The sequence below is a fragment of the Chrysochloris asiatica genome, unplaced genomic scaffold (genome assembly GCF_000296735.1).
Source record: "Chrysochloris asiatica unplaced genomic scaffold, ChrAsi1.0 scaffold00006, whole genome shotgun sequence".
Lineage (NCBI taxonomy): Eukaryota > Metazoa > Chordata > Mammalia > Afrosoricida > Chrysochloridae > Chrysochloris > Chrysochloris asiatica.
In genome coordinates, this window is record NW_006408524.1 from 8,628,532 (window position 1) to 8,653,141 (window position 24,610).

Here is a 24,610-nt window from a genome sequence, read left to right on the forward strand (position 1 = left end):
ATTGTATCTCATGACTGATCTAGATATGTTCTTTTTGACAATGAATACAACACCATTCCTTTTCAATCTGTCATTCCCTGCATAGTAAATAAACCATGTGGTTGTCAGATTTAAAATGGCCAATTCCAGTCCATTTCAGCTCACTAATGCCTAAGATATCGATGTTTATGCGTTCCATTTCATTTTTGACAACTTCCAATTTTCCCAGATTCATACTTTGTACATTCCATGTTCCGACTTTCAATGGATGCTTACAGCTGTTTCTCTTCATTCTGATTTGTGGCCCATCAGCAAATGAAGGTTCTGCGAGCTTTTCTCCCCCGAGGTTAACTCTATTCACGTCATCATGGTCAACTCTACTCTGAGGAGGCATTTTTTTCCCCAGTTGCATTCTGAGTTCCTTCCCACCTTGCGTTCCTGTATCTAACAATGTTTCTCTGCTATTCATAGTTTTCAGTGACTAGCGACTCGGAAGTAGTTTGTTATTCCTTCTTCTTAGTCTGTCTTTGTTTGGAAGCTCATCTGAAGCCTGTCCACCATGGATGACCCTGCTGGTTATTTAAAATACTGGTGGCAGAGCCCTCAGAATCACAGCAACTCAAACCACCACAGCACGACAGACAGACGATAGTTAATAAAGGAAAAGAATTTTGTAACCATTTATGAGGTTGCTGAATAAGCACAGGACTGCTAATATCAAGGTTGGTAGTTCAAACCCACTAGCTGTTTCTTAGAAATCCTGAACAAGATTGCTATGATTTGGAACAGACAACCCAGGACTTTAACAACAACTTAGAAAGAAGGAATGTTTAGAAAGAAGGAATAAGAAATTTCACAATTTCTCTTGTTAACTACTACAGACTTTAGTATTCTCAGACAAAAAAATTGCTTCACATTGAAAAATGCATACTAGTAGGGCTGCCTTAAAAAAACAAAGTGAATAAACAATTTGTTTTGAGCTTTTTCACAAATGTTTATATATAGTTAAGTGTCAGAAATAAAACCATACATCTCTGGTTAACTAATCTTCAGCAAAGGTGCAACATCAATTCAATAGGGGTAAGGAACAGATTCTTCAGAAAAATGGTGCTGGACAAACTGTATTTCCACATACAGAAAAAATGAAGCAAGAGCCGTAATTAACACCATGTACAGAAACTAATTCAAAATGCATAAAAGACCTAAATGTTAAACCAAAAACCATAAAATTCTTACAAGATAATATATAAGGGTGAAGCTTTGGCAGCTAGTTTCTTTTTAATAACAGATTATCAAATACATCAACAAATGCATATGCAACAGAAGACAAAACAGATAATTTGGACCTCATAAAAATTAAATACCTCACTGTTGGTTTATAGTGGGGTTTATAGTGGGGGTTTATAGTGGGGATTGCAATCATTGTAATGAAGCAAAGTATATGATTTACTGAATGTAAAACTGATGATCTGCTTTATAAGCCTTCGCTCATTTCACAATGAAAAGATTAAAAAAAAATTACTTATTTATGTTCATCAAAGTACTGTTATATTCATCAAAATACTTTAACCAAAGAGTAAAATGACAATATACAGACTGGGAAAAAACCATTAGGAAACATATATAAGGGACTAATATATAAATGTATATATATATATAAATAACTGCTACAACAAAAAAAAATTAAAAATTGGAAAAAGGCACAGTCACTTCAACATCGAAGATCTCCAAGCAGCCAACAAACACATGAAAGACACTCATCGTCATAGACCTTCAAAAGAACCAAACCCACTACTGTTGAGTCAAATTCCAATTCACGGCAACACAAAAGTAGAACTGCCCCAAAAGAATTCCAAGGCTGCAGATCTTTATGAGAATGCCACATCTTTCTCCCACAGCATCAATCATTGTTGTTGTGGTTGGTAAGTGCTGTCGAGTCAGTTCCAACCCATAGCGACCCTGTATAGGGCTTCTGAGGAGCAGCTGGTGGGCTTGAACAGCTGACCTTGCAGTTCAAACGGCTTTGCAGTCTGGCGCATTAACCCACAGCACCACACCAAGACTCCATGGTGGAGCATACAGCAGGCAACATCTTAAGGCAATGAGTCTTTGACCTTGGGGGCTCAGGACCATAGTCTCACAGATACCAGGTCCAACTGGCATAACAGTTCACAAAGATAATGTTCTATACCCTACTTTGCTGAGTTGCACCTGTGATCTTTATGAACGGACACCTAAGGTGCAACTGTTGTTCTCGCCATATATGGAAGACAGAAAAGATGAGAAGTGATGAGAATTGAAGATCTTTGAAATCAATTAGTACAACCAACTAATGGAACATGTGAGTATTACTCTCCACAACTCTGAGATCAGAGAAACTGGATGGTGCGAATGGCACTACCAACTGTTCTGAAAGGGACTGCATTAGAAGAACCCAGATAGAGTGGGATAAATGTGGAAAATCCAAAATTATTTTTTAAAAGACCAGGAATACTGGTAAGAAAGAGACTGGAAGAACCCGAGACTATGGCCCGCGTGACCACCCTTCAGGACTGGAGAGTGCGCTGGGCTTCAAGGTCGGTTTGAAGTGCAAAGTTGGCAGTTCAAGCTCAACACCTGCTCCTCAGAAATCCTATACAGGGTCGCTATGAGTCAGCACTGACTTGAAGGCACTTACCACTTTAGGCAAATCTGTGGCACAAGACCTTTTTAAAGTGTGGACGAGCAAAGATGTCAGTTTGAGGACTAAGGTTCACGTGACCCAAGCTATGGTATCTTCAATAACCCCAGGGAGGGGGCAGGGAGTCCCCAGAGGGGACTCCTAACAAGGGAGTAAGTACGGAAAGGAGGCAGCCCCCAGTGCTAACGCTGGGCAGGAGGGCAGGAGGTCCCTGCAGCGGGGGCAGGGACTGAACTGGTGAGCTGAGACCTAGTCCCAGAGATGGACACAGCTGCTCCCCAGTCCAAGGGAGGAGTGGCCCCACGGGCTCCTGGAGCATCTAAATGCTGCCAGGGAGCCTCTGGCAGTGCTCAAAGTCAGCCACTGGGCCAGGTCCTTCACCCTGAAGTTGGGAGGAAGGCACCAGGAGTATAAGCGGTGGATCACGCTGGATCGCGCGCCCAATGTGTTGGCTCCAGATGCCCCAAAGTTGGACAACGCCAAACCCAATCGCAACCTGAAGGTGCAGGCCGGTTCTGACTTGTGGCGTCGTCGCCAGGACATTGACCCAGAGTCCAACCCGGAGCAGGGATATGTAGTCTTCAGCCCCCACCCTCTCTACTGGCGCTGGGGGTTGATGGTCTGCACAGTACCCTGGAGGCCCAGCTGCGTCATGTAGCACAAGGGGCTGTGTAGGTGGTGCACAGCCAGCAGGTGAAGCAGGTGGCGGAGGAGGTCAGCTCACTCACAGCCCTTCTGGGATCCAGACTCCCATCCACAGATAATACAATCTTACTTGCTAAAAGTGAAGAAGACTTGAAGCACTTCCTGGAGAAGATCACAGCCTTCATTCAGTTAATTATAACTGAAAACAAAAATCTTCGCAACTGATTAATAAGCAACATCATAAAAAACAAAATAGATTGAAGTTTTCAAGGACTTCATTTTACTTGGATTTACAACACCCATGGAAGCAGCATTCAAAAAATCAAACAACATAATACACTGAGCAAATCTGTTGTAAAAGACCTCTTTAAAGCATTGCTGCTGTTGTTAAGTGCCGTTGAGTCAGTTTCGACCCATTGCGACCCTGTATAGGGTTTCTGAGGAGCAATTGGTTAGCTTGAACCACCGACCTTGCCGGTCAAATGGCTTTGCAGTCTGGTACATTAACCCACAGTGCCACACCAGGACTCCCTTTAACGCATTAAAGAGAGAGAAATGTCTAACTAAGGAGTGCCTGACCCCAGATAAGGCATTTTCAATTGTCTAATATACATGTGAAAGTTGGAGACGATCAGAAAATTATCAATGCCATTGAATTTACGATTATTGGCAAAGAAAATTTAATATGCCATGGATTGCCAGAAGAATGAATAAATCTGTAATGGAAGAGGTATTGCAGCCAAAATATTCCTTGGAAATCAAGATAACAAAATTTCATCTCATGTACTCTGGACATTGCACAGGAACAAATTACTTAGCAGAGTTTTCTACTAGCCTTGTTGTTGTTAAGTGCCGTTGAGTCAATTCCGACCCATAGCGACCCTACATGGGGTTTCCAAAGAGCAGCTGGTGAGCTTGAACCGCTGACCTTGCAGTTTAAAAGGCTTTGCAGTCTGGCGCATTAACCCACAGCACCATACCAGGACTTAGTCTTTGTTAATTTCCCCCAAATGACTGGGAAGGACTATGCATGTGAGGTGCTTGTGGTCCAACAATGAGACTGGTTGCTTGCTAATAATGTAAATAAGGTACATAACATAGAACCTTTGGAGTGGGATCATGGAAATAAGGTCTATATAATTCTAAAGTTGGGATTGGTCAGTTTTGTCATCCTGAGTGTAATGGGTTTTGTGCCAACTCAATGATGCCAGGGATTTCCAGAAGTCTGGCAGTTGGGATATGCTTATTTCCATGGTGATGAAACCTAATAGTGGCATAGTTAACTGATGAGTGGCTATGAGCAGGCAATAAATTAAAGAGATGCTTCCTTGGGGATGCAGCCAGCTCCCACTGTAATGGACACACAGGAGGGACTCTGGCTCTACCTCTTCCACTGAGGACCTGTTACTCTGCAATTACAAGCCACTTCTTTGAATAAACTTCTTTGTCTATATATACACATATATATGTCTCACTGGTTTTGCTTCTCTATGAGACCCAGCCCTAAGTGACTGGGAGATCGAAAATGAACTATCTCAAAAGCAGAAAGAGAGATCACTACCAACAAGAATGAAGCACATTCTTTAGGTCTTGAGATTCTTGCTCTGAATCTCTTCGAGACGGAAAGCTGTGATACCAGAGAAGCAGCAGCAGTAAAGGCAGCGGAACCAGGAACATGAAACAAAAATGATAGGGTCTCCAGGCCACAGAGTAAGAAATCCAAGTGCCTTCTTTGGGTAAGGGCCCTTGTTGGCAGAGTGAGTTGCCTCCAGACACTTATATCAGGGGAGCTAGATTTGCCAACCCACAGAGCTAAAGCTGAGCACTTTCAGGATGAGGCAGACTGGTATAACTAGCATTTATCAGCAGACCTACACTTGCACAAGCAGGACTGAATCAAAAAAGACCCAGGGCTGAGAGGTCAAGAGCTAAAAGAGCTTTGTAATACTGCCCAAATAGGTCTCAGAGCCAAGGGCTTGGGTGTGTCTGCAAGCAAGGCTAAAAGGAGACTATCCTAACTGATTAACTGTATCTTGAGCATTCCTGATCCTGAATTGTAACCAGTTACTTCCCTTATAAATGTCATAATCATTGAGTGTGGTCTGTGAGTTCCGTATGGTCACTGCAATAAATTATCAAACCCAGCAGGGTATAGAGTGTGGCCCACGAATGATGTTATGGAATTTGGAAGGAAAAAGGTTACCTATCCCTGGTCTAAAAGAACAGTTAAGTTACAATTCATATTTTTCTTTGACATCTGAAGTTAACATTTTAAGACATGACAACTGGCAGAATACTTCCAAATTCAGGTTTTCAACAAAATTCTAAATATAAACTAAAATAAAAACCTAAGCTATTAAGTGGATTTGTAGGATAGTCAAGTACTATTACACAGTTACTTTTGTAAAAAATCATATTAAGAGTGCTATTCCGTTAAAACATCTGCATGGGACCAAATAGTCAACAATTTTTTAAGACAAAGATGAAAAGTGTAAGGGGGCAGGGAAACTAAATTAATAGAAATGGAATCACCAGAATGGAAACAAATAATAAATCTGTTAAGAATATAACCAGTGTCATTGAGCAATACGTGTAGAAATTACTAAACAGAAACTTATACTGCTATGTTAAGCCTTCACTGAAAATATAATATAATCTATTTAGAGTGATATAGCCTATTACATAGGTAGACTTTCTTTATAAGCAGAAAGAAAGAATGGTAAACTACTACACATAATCTCATTTTAAACCTCACAACAGCCCCAAAAGTATTATCTCCTTGTAATACAAGAGGCTCATGAGGCATTAAATAATTTAATTTGCCCATAATCACTGAGTTACTAAGAGATCAAAGTAAAACAAACTTCTCATCTGTTTGATCCATCCCTGCTTTCACTATGAAGAAACAGAAGTTATTATATTAGTTTCCTTGGAAAGAGGTCAAAATCACATAGCAATATAAGTTATCTTTTGGCTTACATGCCTTCAATGGTGGTGGTGGGTAGTTAAGTACCATAGAGTCGGTTCTGACTCATAGTGACCCTGGTACAGGCATTCCAAGGCTGCCAATCTTTATGGGAGCAGAAAGTCTCATCTTTCTCCCAGGACCAGCTGGTGGTTTCAAACTGCTGACCTTGGATTAGCAGCCCAACTTCATAACCACTACTCTACCAGAGCTCCTTACGCTAGCTACCAGCCCTAAATGGTACAATGCTGTCAATGATATTTTGCCACTTCCACCCTCACCATCCATATCCCCTCCCCATAGTATTCTTATGTCAGAGACTCAATCTTCTTTATTTCCTCCCTCTCTCCATTTCTAATCCACACTAGTGCCTGTGCTATTACATCGTCCTTATAGCTTGCTACTGAGTTTCTGTCATCTGTCTTCCTTTTCATGATACTTCACTCCTATTTATTCAGGTTTCACCCCAACTAATCTGTGAGCTCACTTTTTTCCATCTAGTGACTAATCAATCAACCACAGGTAGTCAAATTTAACTGTACTTTTCACTTTTCTTGACAACTTTTATTATTAGAGATTGCTACTAAGCTTCCAGAAAACGTTTCTTTTTCTTTTTTTCAAATTTCTGGATTAGCACCACTGCTTATGTCTGATCATATAATACCATTTCACAAAAGGATAAGCACTGGACTGTTGACCCTAAGATCAGAAGTTCAAACCCACCAACAGCTCTCAAAAACTCTATACAGCACCGTTCTGAGTCAGAACAGATTTGATGGCACACAATAACAGGAGATTAAAATACTCATTTCTTCCAACACTCCATCTTCTCTGTCTATTTAATAAGGATTATTCGACTAATCATCTATTTCTGCCGACACAACCATTCTACCACCAAGCTAAAATAAAAATAGCCAATTTACTTTGTCTTACTGTATACAATATTCTAGGTGAAGTGCTTCACATGCATTATTTCATTGAATATTAACAAACCAATGAACTGGCTATAACCACCCCATTTTACAGATGAGGAAACAATGCTGGAAGCAAGAATTCAAACTCATGCTTTTTACCATTATTCACATTGCCTATTATAATTATCTTGTAAAATCAGCACAAAATGTACTTATTTCTTGTTTGGGTATTATTAACTAGGAAAAAGCATTATTTTCCATACTCAACCATCTCTTATGCTTTCTCCTTGATTTCTTAACTCTAGAAAAATCTTTGCCACGGATCTACAATTGTGCATTTATGTTCACTAAACTCTGAATGTCAATATGTGGTGCTAAATACATGTCTCAGTGACTCAAAGATGAAAACCATTCTTAATCAAGAATTTTTCCCCTTTAAATATTTTATGATATGAATTATTTAATATAACTATACCATCTTATTTCCTCTACTGAATATGAAATTTTACAATCATAAAGGGTTTATTTGGTTATTCTGGGCCAGACTCCAATCTGTTTTATAAATATTTTTTCTCCTCAATTCAACTTAACAAACATTTAAAATCACATAAGACACATGGAAAGCAAGAAAGCCAGATGGCTGGGTAATCTTTATGTAATTCACTCAGAAGCTGAACATTCTTACTATATAAAAAATATATTTAAGGTGTGTTTTAAAAACAATATTACCCTAATAGACAAATGGACAAAGGACATAAGCAAGTTATTCACAGATGCTGTATTGCTGTTATGTGCCACAGAGTCAATTCTGACCCTGTATAGGGTTTCTGAGCCTGTAAATCTTTATGGGAGCAAGAGGCCTCATCTTTCTCCTTCAGAGCGGCTGGTGGGCTCAAAGTACCAACCATGCAGTTCACAGTCCAGTGCTTATCCTATAGAGCCACAGTGATAAAGACATATAGATAGCATATAATTACAAGAAACTGTTCAATAACCACAGCAATATAAAATGATAGGGAATCAAAATGCCAAAGATTACATAAAACCACTAATAATGCTGGTGAAAATACCATAAAGTACTTCAAGTTTGGCTCTAGCACTCCTTTCCAATATCATCTTGTATAATCTCCCATAATATTTACCCTTTCAATTTACATACCAAAGAAGACTTAAACTACCTACTTCAAAGCAATGAAGGTTGACTCCAAAATTTTCTTGGTGGAGTTTTACTTTTATCTTATATATATCTAAATCTATAATTTAGATATGAGTTAATTTTTATGTATAGTGTGAGGAAGGGATTCAACTTCACTTTTTTTTGCATGTGGATACCCAGTGGTCCTAGCACCATTTGCTAAAAAAGGACTATTCTTTAACCTAATGAATTATCTTGGTATGTTTGTTGAAACTGGCTGGTCATAAAGCTGAGGGGTTTATTTCTAAAAATCTCAATTCCAATCCCTTGATCTACGTTGTTGCTATTGTTAGGTGCTATCCAGTCATTTCCGACCCACAGTGACTCTGCATTCAGAAGAATGAAACAAATGCCGGGTCTTGAGCCTGCTGTTGGTAACACTGTGTCAATCATCTTGTTGGGGTCTTTTTTTTCTATTGACCCTCTACTTTACCAAGCATGATGTCCTTCTCTCCAGGGACTGGCCCCTCTGACAAAAAGTATAAAAATCAAGAGGCGAAGTCTCACCATTCTTGTCTCTTTGATCTATATGTGTATCCTTATACCAGTACATGAGACACAGGTGATTCTGTGGTAGGATTCCAGCCTTGCATGTGTGAGGCCTAGGTTTGATTTCACCTGATGTACCTCATGGAGTCCTGGTGTGGCGCTGTGGGTTAATGCGACAGACTGCAAAGCCGTTTGAACTGCAGGTCGGCAGTTCAAGTTCACCAGCTGCTCCTCGGAAACCCTAGACAGGGTCACTATAGGTCAGAACTGACTCGATGGTACTACACAACAACAACAACTGTCTACATGGGATCAAACTGACAACAGCAATTCTAAATATTGGATAGGAACCTTTGGGGACAGTGAGCTTATGTTAATGAGAGAAAAAAACTCCAAAAAGGAGGGTGAGCATGGCTGTACAACTGAAAGAATGTAATCAATGTCACTAAATTATACATGAAGAAACTGCTGAATAAGGATATGCTTTATTATGTATAACCTCAACAATAAAATAAAACTTAGGGAAAAAAGATTTATGTTTTACTGACAGAATAATAAAATATACGAAGCTCTAGTATGAAAAGCAGTTTGCCCCACCGTCAGAAAAATTTTAATAAAATAATGTAAGAATTAACTTCTTTTTAAATGAGGGGGAAAAAGAAGGCATATCTTACAGTTAACTAGGAACTCAGTCTTCAGCAAAGCTTTCCTGTCTTTGTTTTTGGTAGGTTTCATAGCCTCTATTGCTTAAAAATTTTCACACATTTAGAAACTACCACCTACAACTGAAATTTCAAAAATTAGAGATTAACTGAGTTAGCAATAAGGAAACACTTCTAGGCAGAAATAGGTTTGCTACTCATGTATTATTATGAATTAATTTTATCAGCTCTGACCCTTCTGGTTTCTAAAGGAGAACATTTTTTTCTTCTATATTCTTTCTCTAGTCAAAAAGCTCTGTCTGATTCACTCACTGGGACATGTTATTTTTAGTATATTTCTAGAGTCAACACCAATGCTTTCAATAGAATTTGATGAGATTATGGAAATATTCTAGCTGAACTATGCAAAATGGTAGCCACTAGCCACATGTGGAGTGCCTGTGGTGGTGTAGAATAAACACTAGACTGCTAATCACAAGATCAATGGTTCGAGCCCACCAGTTGTTCTACAGGAAAAAGATGAGGTATTTTGCTCTCATAAACATTTATAGCCTTAGAAATCCTATACAGGTGTCTCTGAGTAGAAACCTACTGGACAGCAGTATAACAACAAAAGCTATAGGCAGCTACAGAGCACTTGAAATATGGCTTAGTATAATACAGGAATTCTTTTTTTTTTTTTTTAAGTTAAATTTAAATAGCCATGAGTGGCTAATGGTTTCTTTACTGGATGGTCTATGTCTAGAACCTGGCACAATAAATATTTGTGGAATTAAATTTAAAAAAACTGTATAAATCAATGTTGTTGTTTTCTCAAACCTTCAGAGATGTTAACAATTCTACAATGTGAAATTCAGAGTTTAAAATTTTTTAAATACAAGATTAGGTAGGTGATTTTAGAGGATATACCAATCTCATTTCTTTTCATTGCCTCCCTAAAACAAGTTTTGACAGATAGGAATTGAAATGCCCTCTTCCCACCTCTGTATCTCTTTCATTCATTTAGTTACTTAAATTTAATGGTAATCTGCTGTGTGTTACACATATTTTGAATAAAAAGTAAAATAAAACTCAACCCCTGCCATCAGAGATTTTGTGGAACTAGGATAGGAAAACAAAAAGACAATCTGAAATAGAAGACAGTCTTACAAAGTACGGTAGCACATTGCAATACATGTACAGGGGAGTGCTAATACTCCACATGGGAGTCAAAGACTACACATGAAGTGACATTTTCAGACCTTCTTCCCTGTACCAAATAATTATCTTTTTCAGAAGTATTTAATACAAAATACTGTTTTCTTGATTTTTATGGAAATTCCCAATGGAAAAAGTGCTCAAATTCTTTCATTGTATAAATAATAATCTTGAAAGCATTATAGCTAAATTACTTTTCACAGAGCAACACAAGCTTTTGGCTGTTCAGGATATCATGCTAATTTTAAGTACCAAAATACTAGTTTGGTGAACAGTTACCATTGTTTTTTAAAGGTTGTTGTTGGTTTTTAGTCAGAATACTGAAAATTTTACTTCTTGAAATTGAAATCAACAACTGAAGGTTTTATCAGATAATATATATAATTGCAAAATAAAAATCTTTTCTACCCAGAGAATTAGAAATTGCTGTAAAAATCTCCATTGAATTATCAATGCACTCACTCAGAAAGCATTTTCCTGTATGTTCATAATCTTCAGTGGAAGAAAATAACAAAGCAAAGCTTCTGTTGCAAAATAATTCATGCTCCAAAGATATTTTGAGCAATAAAATATGAACACAAGTACATAAGTTTTATTACAAGTATCTGCATGCCACTCTCCTTCCAGATGTGAAGAACTGAAGAAAGAAACAGGAAATACTTTCTTTGAAATAAAAATTCCATTTGCCATCATTAAAAGGACTGAAAAAAGGCAGGTTAAAAAAAATTCCTCAATATTACAAAAAGGAAATGGGACTACCTGAAGATGAAGAATAAGAAGAAATATTTAGAACTAGCCCATCTCCATAACCTTCCCCTGACTCGTTCAGAAAAAGCTTCTTGAGCATCTATAAACTTTTGCAAAAACTGCACTCATGACTTAGTGATACCACATAACTCTTTGATTAAGGACAATGATTATTTTAAAGACTTTTTCATTAGTGATTTTTCTTTATTTTTTAAGTTGGGCTAACTTTTAAAAATTACTTTTATGATGTTTATCTTAGTTAGCTAATGACCTGTCATAAAAGATGAAGCTGTTCTTCTAAATTCATATTTTTACTTAATGTTTTCTATTAATTTTAATTTCACACTTGAATTATCTTAAGCAGTTAGTTTTACGTTTTAACATTCATGAATTCTAATGCATTCATATTAGACTAATCCACAAAACTCAAATCAAAGTGCCAGTAAGTATTTCTGCTCCAATGTGGCAATCACAATACAGTCAGTATAACAACACACAACTAGTGTGGTCAGGACTGTTGTGTTGTTAAGTGTCACTGACTTGGTTCCAACTCATAGAGACCCTGCATAGGATTTCTGGTAAGTGGTGAGTCTAAATTCCTGATCTAGTGATTCAAAACAATCTTGTGGTTCACACCCAGACCCAGAATTCCAAAATCTTTTCATTAAAAGATGTGACTAAAACAGGTTTGATTCCTATACTCATGTTTAAAAAGAAACAAACTAATAAATGAATGAAATTATTCTTATTAAAGAAATTATTCTATTAAAGAAAAAGACTAGGGTTTTTAAACTGTGTGTCTATCAAATCACAGTTCCCCAAAAAATCATAAGACTCATAAAAAGGATTATGCTTTACTTTTATGCCCTCTCACATTCCCTACTACATTTAACTAATTCTTAGTATACAAATGCCACTTTTCTAGTGGTGCTGCAGGATAAAGCACTGGACCACAAGGTTCAAACTCACCAGCCATTCTGTGGAAACCCTATACGGGGGTCACTATGAGTCGAAACCTACTTGACGGCACTTTAATAACCACATAGTAAAACATATCTTTAACGACAATGACTCATACAAACACGACTCTGATAGGGAGAAAAAAGATGAAAGTGCAAACACATGAAAATCTGTGACTTATAAAATAGAGGACACTAAACATTGCGGAGGAATTAAAAACAAACAAATGCTTCAGAAATTTATATTCTGATAAATTATTAGTATAAGAAAATTTATGAATATTTACATCTAATCAAAGATGTGGTTTTTATCAAAATAAGTGCTTAAGCATGAATAGAATTATACTAAGTGGAGCTCACTTACAGATTCAGCAATCATTCATGGAGCATTTACTATACTCTAGACCACAGCCTTCAGTATGGGTTTCATCTCAACTTAAAGAAAACAAAAATCCTCATCACTGAACCAATAAACAACATTCATATAAATGGAGAAACGATTGACGTTGTCAAAGACTTCATTATGCTCAGGTCAACCATCAAAAGTCATGGAAACAGCAGTCAAAAAATTAAACAATGTACTGCATTGAGCTAATCTACTGTGCAAGACCAGTTGAAGAGCCCAGATGTCAGTCTGAGGACTATGATGTGCCTGACCCAAGTTATGGTATTTTCAATAACTTCACATGCAAGTGAAAGTCATACAGTGAATAAGGAAGACCGGAGAAGAATTGATGCATTTGAGTAATGGTATTGGAAGAAATTATTAAAAGTACCAAAGGAAGAAATAGATACGTATTAGAAGAAGTACAGCCAGAATGCTCCTTGGAAGCCAGGATGGCCACACTCCGTCTCTCATACATCAGACATATTGTCAGTAGGAACCAGTTAGTGGAGAAGGGCATCATGTTTGGTAAAGTGGAGGGTAAGGGAAAAAGAGGAAGACCTCCAATGAGATGGGTTGGCACAGCGGCAGCAGCGATGGGCTCAAGCACAGCAACGATTGTGAGGCTGGCCCAGGATCAGGCAGTGTTTCATTCTGCTATGTGTAGGACTCGATGTCACCTAACAACAACAACAAGAAGCCACTGAACTAAGTGTGGAGGGTATAGCAATGAATAAAACAGGTTTGGTTCCTATTCTCATGTGTAAAAATAAATAAATAAAATTAAATTATTCTTACTTTTTGGGAAAGGTGATAATAAAGAAAAATACTAGGGTTTTTTTCTATTATGTGTTTATCAATAACTGCCACAACTCATCTGTCAGGTATCGTACTATGGTGGCTTGTGAGTTAATGTGATGTTAGATGCTATGTCACTGGCATTTTAAATATCAGCAGGGTCACCCAGGGTGGACAGATTTAAGCAGACCTTCCAGACTAAGACAGACTAGGAAGAAGATGAGCCAGAACACTTCTGAATGGACAGCCACAAAAAATCTTATAAACAGAACATTGTCTGATATTATGCTAGAAGATGACCTCTCAGGTTATAAGGCATTCTACATATCATTGGGAAGGAACTGCCTACTCAAAGCAGAATTGACCATAATGACATAATAGAGTACAGCTTTAGGGACCGTCATTTGGTGATGGGGCACAACTCAAAATGAGAAGAAAGAGCTCCAAACAACCATTCATATTCGGAACATGGAATACACAAAGTACGTATCTAGGAAAACTAGAAGTAGTCAAAAATGAAATGTAACACATAAAAATGGATATCCTAGGCTTTAGAGACCTGAAACTGAATGGTACTGGCCATTTAAAATCACATAATCATATGACTTAAGGAGCTCTGGTAGCGTACTGGTTACGAATCGGGCTGCGAACCTTAAGGTCAGCGGTTCGAAACTACCAGCTGCTCCGCGGGAGAAAGATGAGGCTTTCTACTCCCGTAAAGATTTACACCCTCGGAAACCCTATGGGTCGTAACCAACTCAATGGCACATAACAACAACAACAATCATATGACTTATTATGACAGGAACGACAAATTCAAGAGGAACAGTGTTAAATTCAGTCAAAAAGAACATTTCAAAATCTACCTTGAAGTAAATGTCTGTGATAGGATAGCTAAATCTATACACATACAAGGAAGGCCTCAAGTTAATACCATTATTATTCAAATTTATGCACCAACCACTAAAGTCAGTGATGATGAAATTGAAGAATTCTACAAACTTCCTCAGTCAGAAATTGATCAAACATGTGATCAAGATGCACTGATAATTCCTGGTGATTGTAATATAAAAGGTGGAAACAAAGAAGCATCAGTAATTGGGAAATATGGCATTGATGACACACAGGATGCTGGAGATCACATGATAGAAATTTCCAAGACCAATGACTTATCTACTGGAAATACCAACAACATAAAAGATGACGATACATTTAGATCTCATCAGATGGAATACACAGGAATAAAACTGAATATATCTGTAAGAAAAGACAATGAAGAAGCTCAATATCATCAGCCAAAATAAGGCCAGGGGTCAACTGTAGAACAGGTCATCAATTGCTCATATACAAGTTCAGGCTGAAGCTTAAAAAAATTAAAACAACTCTAGGAGAACCAAAGTATGCCCTGGAATATATCCCACCTGAATTTAAAGATCATCTCAAGAACAGATTTTATGCATTAGACACTAAGCACCAAAGACCAGAAGAGTTGTGGGATAACATCAAGAACATCATCCATGAAGAAAGCAAAAGGTCATAAAAAAGACGAAAATGGAAGTTAAGAACAGACTTGTTCTTGAATGTAGAGAAGCTAAAACAACTAAAAGAAATGATGACGTAAAAGAGCTGAACAGAAATTTCAAAGAGCTGCTTAAAAAGACAAACGTATTAGAATGAAATATGCAAAGAACTGGAGTTAGAAAGACAAAAGGGACGATCGCTTCCAGCATTTCTCAAGCTGAAAGAACAGAAGAAAAAATTCAAGCCTCAGATTTAATATTGAAGAATTCTGTGAGCAAACTGGGAGTCCTGGTGTGGTGCTGAGGATTAATGTGCTGGACTGCAGTCACAATAACAACAGCAATGGGCAAAATGAGCCTGGTGTGATAGGCAAATAGGCAAAATGAGCCTATTAGGATAAGTACTGGACTGGTAATTATAAAGTCACCAGTTCAAATCCATCAGTTCTCAGAAACTACACAGGAACACTTTGAGTTGGAACCACCTCAGTGACACACAACACATGTAAGATATTGAATGACACAGGTAGTATCAAAAGATGGAAGGAATACATGGAGTTACTGTACCAAAAAGAATTGGGTGGATGCTCAATCATTTCAAGAGGTACCACATAATTAAGAACCAATGGTGCTGAAGGAAGAATTCCAAGCTGCTTAATATTAAAGGCATTGGTGAAAAACAAAACACAAATTGAAATCTTTCAGAAAAATGTCACAGCACTGGAGGCGCTCACTCATCTATCCCATGAAAGAGATACCTAGGCAACTATTTGAAAGAGATCTGTATTTGTGCCCATTCCAAAGAAAGGAGGTCCAAAAAGAATGTGGAAACCATCAAACAATATTATCATAATCACAGGTAAGCAAAATTCAGCTGAAGATGATTCAAAATTCACTGCAACAATATCTTGAGAGGCAGCTGCCAAAAATTTCAGCCAGATTCAGAAAAGGAAGTAAAACAAGGACTATCACTGTGAATGTCAGATGGGATCTTGGCTAAATGCAGAGAACGCCAGAAAGATGTTTACTTTATTGACTCTGCAAAGGCATTCGACTATGTGGGTAACAATGCGAAGAATGGTATTCCAGAACACTTGACTGTGCACATAAGGAACTTTTACATAAACCAAGAGGCAGTCATTAATACAGAACAAGGAAATACTGAATGGCTTAAAATCAGGAAAGGTGTGTGCCAGGATTGTATTTTTTCACCATACTTACACAATCTGTGTGTTGAGCAACTAATCCAAAAAACTGGATTATATGAAGCAGAGTGTGGCATCAGGAATGGAGAACGACTCATTAACAATCTGTGATATGCAGATGATACAACTTTGCTTGCTGAAAGTAGGGGACTTAATACTTACTGTTGAGGATCAAAGACTAAATATAGCCTTCCATATGGATTACACCTCAAGGTAAAGACAAGGAAAATTCTCACAATGAGACCAATAAGTAATATCATATTCAACAAAGGACAGATTATAATGGTCAAAGACTTCATTTGGCTTGGATCCACAATCAACACTCATAAGGCAGCAGTCAAAAACAAACAAACAAACAAAGGAAGCATTGCATTAAGCAAATCTCTTGCAAAAGAGATATTTAAAGTGCTGAAGAGCAAAGAAGTCACTTAGAGTGGGCCTGATCCAAGTCATGGTATTTTCAAATGTATATCATAGGCATATGAAAGTTGGACAATGAATAAGGAAGACCTTTCAAGAATCAATGCATTTGAATTATGGTATTGGAGAAGAATACTGAAAGTACTGTGGACCTCCAAAGTTAGAAGTTACAGCCAGAATGCTCCTTAGACATGAGGATGGTGAGACTGCTGCTCTCATTCTTTGGACATGTTCTCAGAATGGATCAGTCCCTGAAGAAGAACAGCATGCTTGGTAAAATGGTGGGTCACAAAAAAATAGGAAGACCCCCAATGAGATGGCTTGACACAGTAGCAGTAACAACGGACTCAAATATAACAAGATTCATCAGGATAGGACAGAACAGGACCCGGCAATAGTTCACTCTGCAGTGCTTAGGGTTGTCCTGAGTAGGAACCAATTCACAATCCGACTCACAGAGACTCTGTATAGGGTTTCTGAGTAGAGGCTAGTACGGTTGAACTGCCGATTTTTTGGTGAGAAGTCCAATGCTTGCCTTAAAGTACCACACCAGGACTCCAATTAATTCTTACCAACACAAAAAGAGAGATAATGTTTCCCTTCCATGGATACAGAAGTAAGATTCAGAAGGGCTACTGCTTGTTAATAATGTCAGAGCATAATGAACTAATGTCTCAAATCCAGACAATCTAACATAAGTCAAAATGGTACCCTTTCTAATATACAAGAATTAATTGAACGAAAAAAGGCTAATAAGATATTTAAATGTTGTTGTTAAGTGCCAGTTGAGTCAGTTCCAACTCATAGCTACCTGGTATAGGGTTTCCGAGGAGTGGCTGGTGAGCTTGAACCACCAACCTTGTAGTTCAAACAGACCTTGCAAGTCCAGCGCATTAACCCACAGTGCCATACCAGGACTTCTAAATGTTAGGCTAAGGCTTTATAGCACAAAAACTGAATGAAATGACATTAATTAAAAAGAGTGTTCTGGTTATTTCTAAATTATTTACAAAATACTTTCAAACTGAAAACCTTTTATTTCAAATTACCATATATTATTTCAAACTGTATTCTCTAGAAAAGTTATTATTGAGAAAAAGAGAGAAAGCTATAAAGTAAGAACTAAATGATTGCAGGGCAATGGGGGGTATGGAGGAAAGGAGGTGAAGTACTAACTTCAAAAAGGGCATAGTGCTGCTAATCAAAAGGTCGGCAGTTCAAACCTACCTGCCACACCTTAGAAACCCTATACAGGATCACTATGAATTAGAAATTATACAATGGCTCTTAACAACATCTTAAATTTAGTTTGAAAAAAAGAGTTCTGCTGTTTGATGACCATAGATTATAAAGTAAGTTAACGCTAGTTCCAAAATCTTAACTCCAAAGATCTATATTGAGACAACAGAGCTTTCAATTTATTTATTTGCCCACCCTATGCCGTATGTGGTAGTGTAGAATAAGTACGAGACCAAAAGGTTGGTATGAAACAGCCACGCCTCAGAAACCCTACACTGGGTCGCTATGAGTTGGAACAGACTCAACAACATGCCCTATAATAAATACCAGAATACACAGGCTACTCCCTCCCCCCCCCATTAGCAAAGTTTTTTAGAGGCAATTTTAAGTAAGATTTCTGCCTACACATTTTTAAAAGCCCACCATAAGTTTTCCTTGTATATGAAAGCACTACTAGCATTATAATATAGATTGAAAATATTCTAACACCAACTGTTTCTTTCAATCACTGAAAAGTTAAGATAAAATTACATACTAATGATCAAAAGAACAAATAGTACTATTGAATATTTCATGTGTACTTGTTACTGTTGTTTGTTATTGTCCAAGTGCCGTCAAGTCAATTCCAACTCACTGCAACCCTGTACGGGGTTTTTGAGGAGCAGCTGGCGGGTTTGAACCACCAATGATTTGGTTCGCAGTCCAGTGATTATCCTACAGTGCCACACTAGTCCATTTTGTGTATAATCATGATAGCATACCTACCTAACTCAAAAAAAACTATATAAAATGATTCTTTAATTGCATCAAATTTGAAAATGGACACTCTAAATTAGGGCAACAGAGTTTATGTAACTGTTGATTACTTACATAATCATTGTCTACAACAAAATCTGTAAGTTAACATATTAAAGCAGAGAGTTGGTTATTTCAATATGTGTACATACCTTTGTCCTTCTTGAAATCCAAAGCATCTTCTTTATCTGTCACTATTTCCTTCATGTTGATAATACTCTGGTGAGTAAGCTGCCGAAGAATCTTAATTTCTCGAATTGCTGTAATCGGAAAGCCTTCCTTTTCATTATCTAGACGTACTTTTTTTAAGGCTACCATTTCTCCTATTAGAGAATTAAATAAAACCAGGTTACCACAAAACTTTATGACTTATTCTTAACTTTAAGTTCATTTTAATTCTTAACTTATGTTCCTGGCTTGTTCAAACTACAACCCATAAAATATACTTTAGTTTCCACCAAAAATGATATTTAAAGTTCAACAAATAAGTGATTGGTTAAATAGAGATTATCCAAAGGCCCTAGATATTGTTATTTTATTGATCTCCAAGAAAGAGTCAATGAAAAGAGATACTGAAGAGTGAGTATATTACACTGCCACACTTACGTATGTATAAAATTTGTCTGAAGAGATGAAAAATACTGTACATTTATCAAGTTTTTAAAAATAAATAAATAAATAAACTCTGACATATTAACCGCCTCTGGTAGTGTAGTGGTTACGAATTGGGCTGCGAACCATAAGGTCAGCAGTTCGGAACTCCCAGCTGTTCTGCGGGATAAAGATGAGGCTTTCTGCTCCCGTAAAGATTTACAGCCTCGGAAACCCTGTGCAGGGTCGCTGTGAGTCAGAACTGACTCCAAGGCATACCACCACTACCACCATCTAGTAATCAAAACCTGGCTTAGCTGTCTCAAAAAAATGTGCTTTTCCCACTATGAAAAATTGCCTCATAATTTAGTTATAAGTGAATCTTCTACCAGACAAAATCTAAATAGTAAATAAACTACACACAAAAATAATACTCTGTTATAATAAAAAAAAAAAAACACTTTAATAAAGGTTTGCTCATTCCAATTCTTTGGAGAAAGTATTTGCAAACTTTCCCATAGATAAGTGGTTTGTCTGTTAATCATTAAAATATATTTTATCTGTTTTCATGGAAGTTTTTCTGTAATACAGCATAAATATTTATTATATAGTTTCTAAAATTACAATTTAATCTTTTTGATAACACAATACTCTATACTATAATTTCTTTAGAAGTTTCTAAGCATAAGATCGAGACTCTATACAGCTGTTTTTGTTAAGTACACTCGAGTTGGTTCCGACTCATGGTGACCCTGTACAGGGTTTCTGAGGAGCAGCTGGTGGGTTTGAACCACCGACTTGCAGTTAGCAATTCAGTGCTTATCCTACAACAGCACACCAGTACTCCTATGGCTGCAAATACCTGTGCTATTTAAATCTACTGATTTATTTGAACAAAGGAATAAAAATTAAAAACTGGCTGTAGGCAGTATCTAGCAAAACCTCTACATACAGCCTAAGCCAGTTACTATTTTCTCTGATAGAAGGCCTTTAAAACGTTCATCCAGTTTCTATTATGTTCTGAAAGATTAAGTTGCCAGACTTGGCCTGTAAGTAATGGGTAATTTTTACTAAAAAAATTTTTTAAAAACAAACTAAAAGTGTTGTGGCGGTCTTAAACAACAAAAAAATTTTACTAAGAGCAATTCATTGGATCAAGATACATTTCCCCCATGATTACTAGCAATGTAAGAATTATCCATAATAAAATGAAGAAAAGAATCTAAATGCCACCCTACAGCACATCACAGATTCAAAAAAATTACTTTAAGATGTTTTATATACGTGCCATGTATATATAAAACATCTTAAAGTGATCTTTTAGAGTCTGTGATATGCTGTAGGGTGGCATTTAGATTTTTTAGTCGTTTTATTATGAAGATATATATATTCCCTTAAATAAAATGTACTGTTTATTTTATGTACGTAGATATATGAAATAAAAAAAATGATAAAACAAGAGCATGACAGAATTCTAAATTTAACTTCTGTTTTCTAAAAGTTCTTGAAGATATACTTTAGACGACAACACAAATGAAATAAGTACAATCCATGGGCTCAAGAATCCACAGTATTTGGCATTCTTACCAGTGTCTTTATCCCTGGCCTTGTAAACTTGTCCATAGGTACCTTCTCCAATAATTCCAATAATATCAAATTTATCCACGCAGCGTTTTCCCCAGTCAATGTCTTTTTCTTTGATTTCACCATAGCGAGGCCCACATATTCTATCAAATATAGTTCTGAAGTTTTTATATACAATCAAGCAAATTAAATAAACTGTTTAATTACTCAAAATCACCATCCTCCCAATCTTTATATCCTTTATGTTTCCCTCACCCTTGTACATTCATGATCCAACACAAGTAATTTGGTATTATATCATGAGAATCACAGTATCATTTCTCCAGGCTAACTCTTGTTTTAAACACTAGAGCTTAAACTGGAAAAGAGAATAAGTGGTGCTTGTATGAACTAACTAACACTAGTAGAAAAAGTCAGAGGTCTCTAAAAACGCTCCAAGAAGTTTTATTATTCACTCATTGACTATCCATCTATACCATATATGTAAACAAGTATATCAATATGTTTATGTATGTGTATATACAGATAAGTTATTATTGTTAAATGCTGTCAAGTCGGTTCCGACTCACAGAGACCCTGTAGAGGGTTTCCAAGGAACAACTGATGAGTTTGAGCCATTGACTTTGTTGTTCAAATCGACCTTGCGGTTCAGTGTTTTATCCTACAGGGCCACACCAGGACTCCATATTCAGATATGTACTGACACATATCAGCTTACAAAAAAAACAACAATAAAACAGGTTTGATAATGAACATAAAGAAAACATAACTATAAAAACTTTTGGCAAATTCAGGCTTAAGGTTGGATGAAATAATTTTTAAAATAGTAACACCAGAAAGCTAATGTTCAATTTAAAAGAGTAAAAAAAGTATTAATATAACCTACTCTTAGGAATCAACACTTGAGCACATATACGAGATGTCAGAAGTTGGTGGAAAATTGAATTAATAGTGAAATCTTTTCAAAGACTTACTAAAGTCTCCTCATATATAAGGAGCTCTGGTAACATAGGGGTTACGAATTGGCCTGAGAACCGCAAGGTCAGCAGTTCGAAACTACCAGGTATTCCGTGGGAAAAAGATGAGACTTTCTGCTCCCATAAAGATTTACAGACTCGGAAACCCCGTACAGGGTCGCTATGAGTCGGAAACGACTCCACGGCACATAACCACTACCAACTCATATATACATATATATACGTACATATATAAAAGCAAATATTTAAGTGTAAAGATATATAAATATGTCAAAAATACAATCTTCAAAAAGATACAGTATTTTAATATTCTCACAGTTCACAATAATTCAAGTATAAAAGTGAAGTGAAAATATCTAAGGAAAGATTATTTTAAAAATTTTACAGCTTTCTATTCCAAACTAGAAAATGACATATTTACAGAAGGTTGTACATGAACTGCAATTCTAAAATCAGATCTACGTCAAAGTCTAACTCACACTTCCTCTTGGTTAAATGGAAGTAAAAAAGGAACTCAATGCCCTCCTCTCACTTAACTGACAACAGGTTTCAAGGAAAAGCATTATCTCTCCTTACTTACGTGAGGCTAATTTAGGATATAGATTTCAAACCCTCTTCCATTCCACTTCTTGCAATATGAAAAATGCAATGAATTATGGAGGCCATAAGGTAAAAGCAAACAAAATCACAGCAGCTTGATCATTATTAATTTTGTTTGGGATCATGGAAAGCTAACTTTCACTACATGTTATATCAGTTACTATGTTATTTAATTATCTTAATTATAGAAATTATCTGTAACATTTACAAGAAATTAATACATTACAAACTGTGAGAGAATGTTAATTTGGTTTTATTAGATATTGTGAATATGCACAGAATTTGAATTTGTTTTTCAAAACACTGAGACTATTCATATACTTAAGTAGAAAGAATAAATGAACTTTATTATTTTAAATATTAATTTCTGTTTTCTAATTTTATGATTATCCAAAATCATTCTGGTAAATTTAAGAGCAGGTAGAAAGAAAGTGCATACTTAGGCCTCCTTTTACTATGCAATTGAGTTGTTGCTTTCTTCTCCTCTGGACTTTTTGAGAGGTCATCTCCTCCTGGTAGCTCAGGGGGCAGTGGTAAATCAGCCAGTAGACACCGTAGTTTCTTTTCTACCTCCTCTTTTTTAACCGCTTTTACTGAAATATTTCCTCGTAGGCTAAAAAAGAAAGAAAGAAGGCAAACAGAACAAAAAAAAATGCATTTGGTTCAGAAATACAAATGTGGCATGTCTAACATTTTAGAGGAGAAAGGGCAGTGAATATTCAGCAGTAATTCAATTACAAAACACCAATCAATGTCTATTTCTGTTCCACATAAGTAATGCACTATGTTCAACTATATAGGAGTCCTGGTATAGTGTGCTGTGGGATAACGCGCCAGACTGCAATGCCATTTTAACTGCAAGGTCGCCATTTCAAACTCATCAGCTGCTCCTCGGAAACCCGATACAGGGTAACTGTGGGTCAGAATCATCTCCAATGCACTTAACAACAACAACATGTTCAACTATAAAATATGATATCTAGGGGTAAAAATGATAAAGCTAAGTTAAAACTAAGAAGCTCTGAACAAAGCACAGACTTTAGCTAACAATAATGTATCAACACTGGTTTACTAATTATAAGAAATAAACCACACCAATAAAAATGTTAATAATGGACTTCCGGAAAAAGATGGCGGATTGGGTGGAAGTGTAGTGACAAGCTCTGCCGAGAACAACACAGAATACCGGACCAAGAAAGCTCAGGAATGGTCCCAGTACGATGAACCACATATAAAGGAATATTTAGAAGGTTGGAAGACTTACAGCTGGTGAGTTTGTGGCAGAAGCAAGAAATCAATTGCTTCCTGGTTCGGGATGCTCAGCTGCTCCAGAAGCTGCCATTTTGTGTGGGGCCAAGCGGGGAAAGGATCAGAGCAGCCACGGATGCCTGACAGAGCCGCAGAGATAGAGGTGTGGACATTCTTTTTTTTTTTTGGTATCTTTTCATTGGTCCCTTGCTGTCTGCGTACCTCCATTCTGGTGACTATAGGGGTGCCTGAGCTGCTGGATACTTCAGCCCCACCCTCAGAGGGTTCTACTATGCATGTGCATAGATCTCCTCGAAATTCAAAGAGTCAGTATCCACTTAAAACCAAACGGCTAACAGATACTCAGCCCAAGAGCAGGCCTTGAACTTTTCTTGTTTGCTTTTTGTTCCTGTGTTTTTTAACACAGGACAGAAAAGGAAAGGGCTGTAGGGAGGGAAAGAGACCTCATATTAGGCTACAGATTTTTTTTTTTTTTTAATTTTCAAAAAATATTTATTTTCTTTTTATCTATTTTTTCTTCCTTCTTCTTCTTCTTCTCTCACTCCTCTTTCTTTTCTGTGAATAGAGACTGTAGTATCAGTCTTGTTTTTGTTGTTGCCTTTTTTTTTTTTATTGGTATTGTTTTGCTGTTATGTGCTTTCCCCTTCTGCCTTTGGAGGACTCTTTGTCTCCCTATATTACTAATAAGAGTCAGCAACTGCTACCATACAGCCAACCTACAATCACACCCTATAAAACACCAAAACCCAGGCAAGAACCAACACCAACCGCCATATAGCAGGGAAACAGACAACA

General features: G+C 37.0%; 1 protein-coding gene across 2 annotated transcripts in view; it reads right to left on the bottom strand.

Annotated features, from left to right (window-relative positions):
- Positions 1-24,610, bottom strand: part of CDK13 (cyclin-dependent kinase 13) — a 196,464-nt gene that overhangs the window by 90,577 nt on the left and 81,277 nt on the right. For both annotated transcript variants that reach the window (XM_006832114.1, XM_006832113.1), the window contains exons 3-5: positions 22,986-23,159; positions 20,973-21,112; positions 18,947-19,117 (exon numbers count right to left, since the gene is read on the bottom strand). In XM_006832114.1, coding sequence (XP_006832177.1) covers positions 18,947-19,117; positions 20,973-21,112; positions 22,986-23,159 — 485 coding nt within the window. The remainder of the gene's footprint in view (positions 1-18,946; positions 19,118-20,972; positions 21,113-22,985; positions 23,160-24,610) is intronic.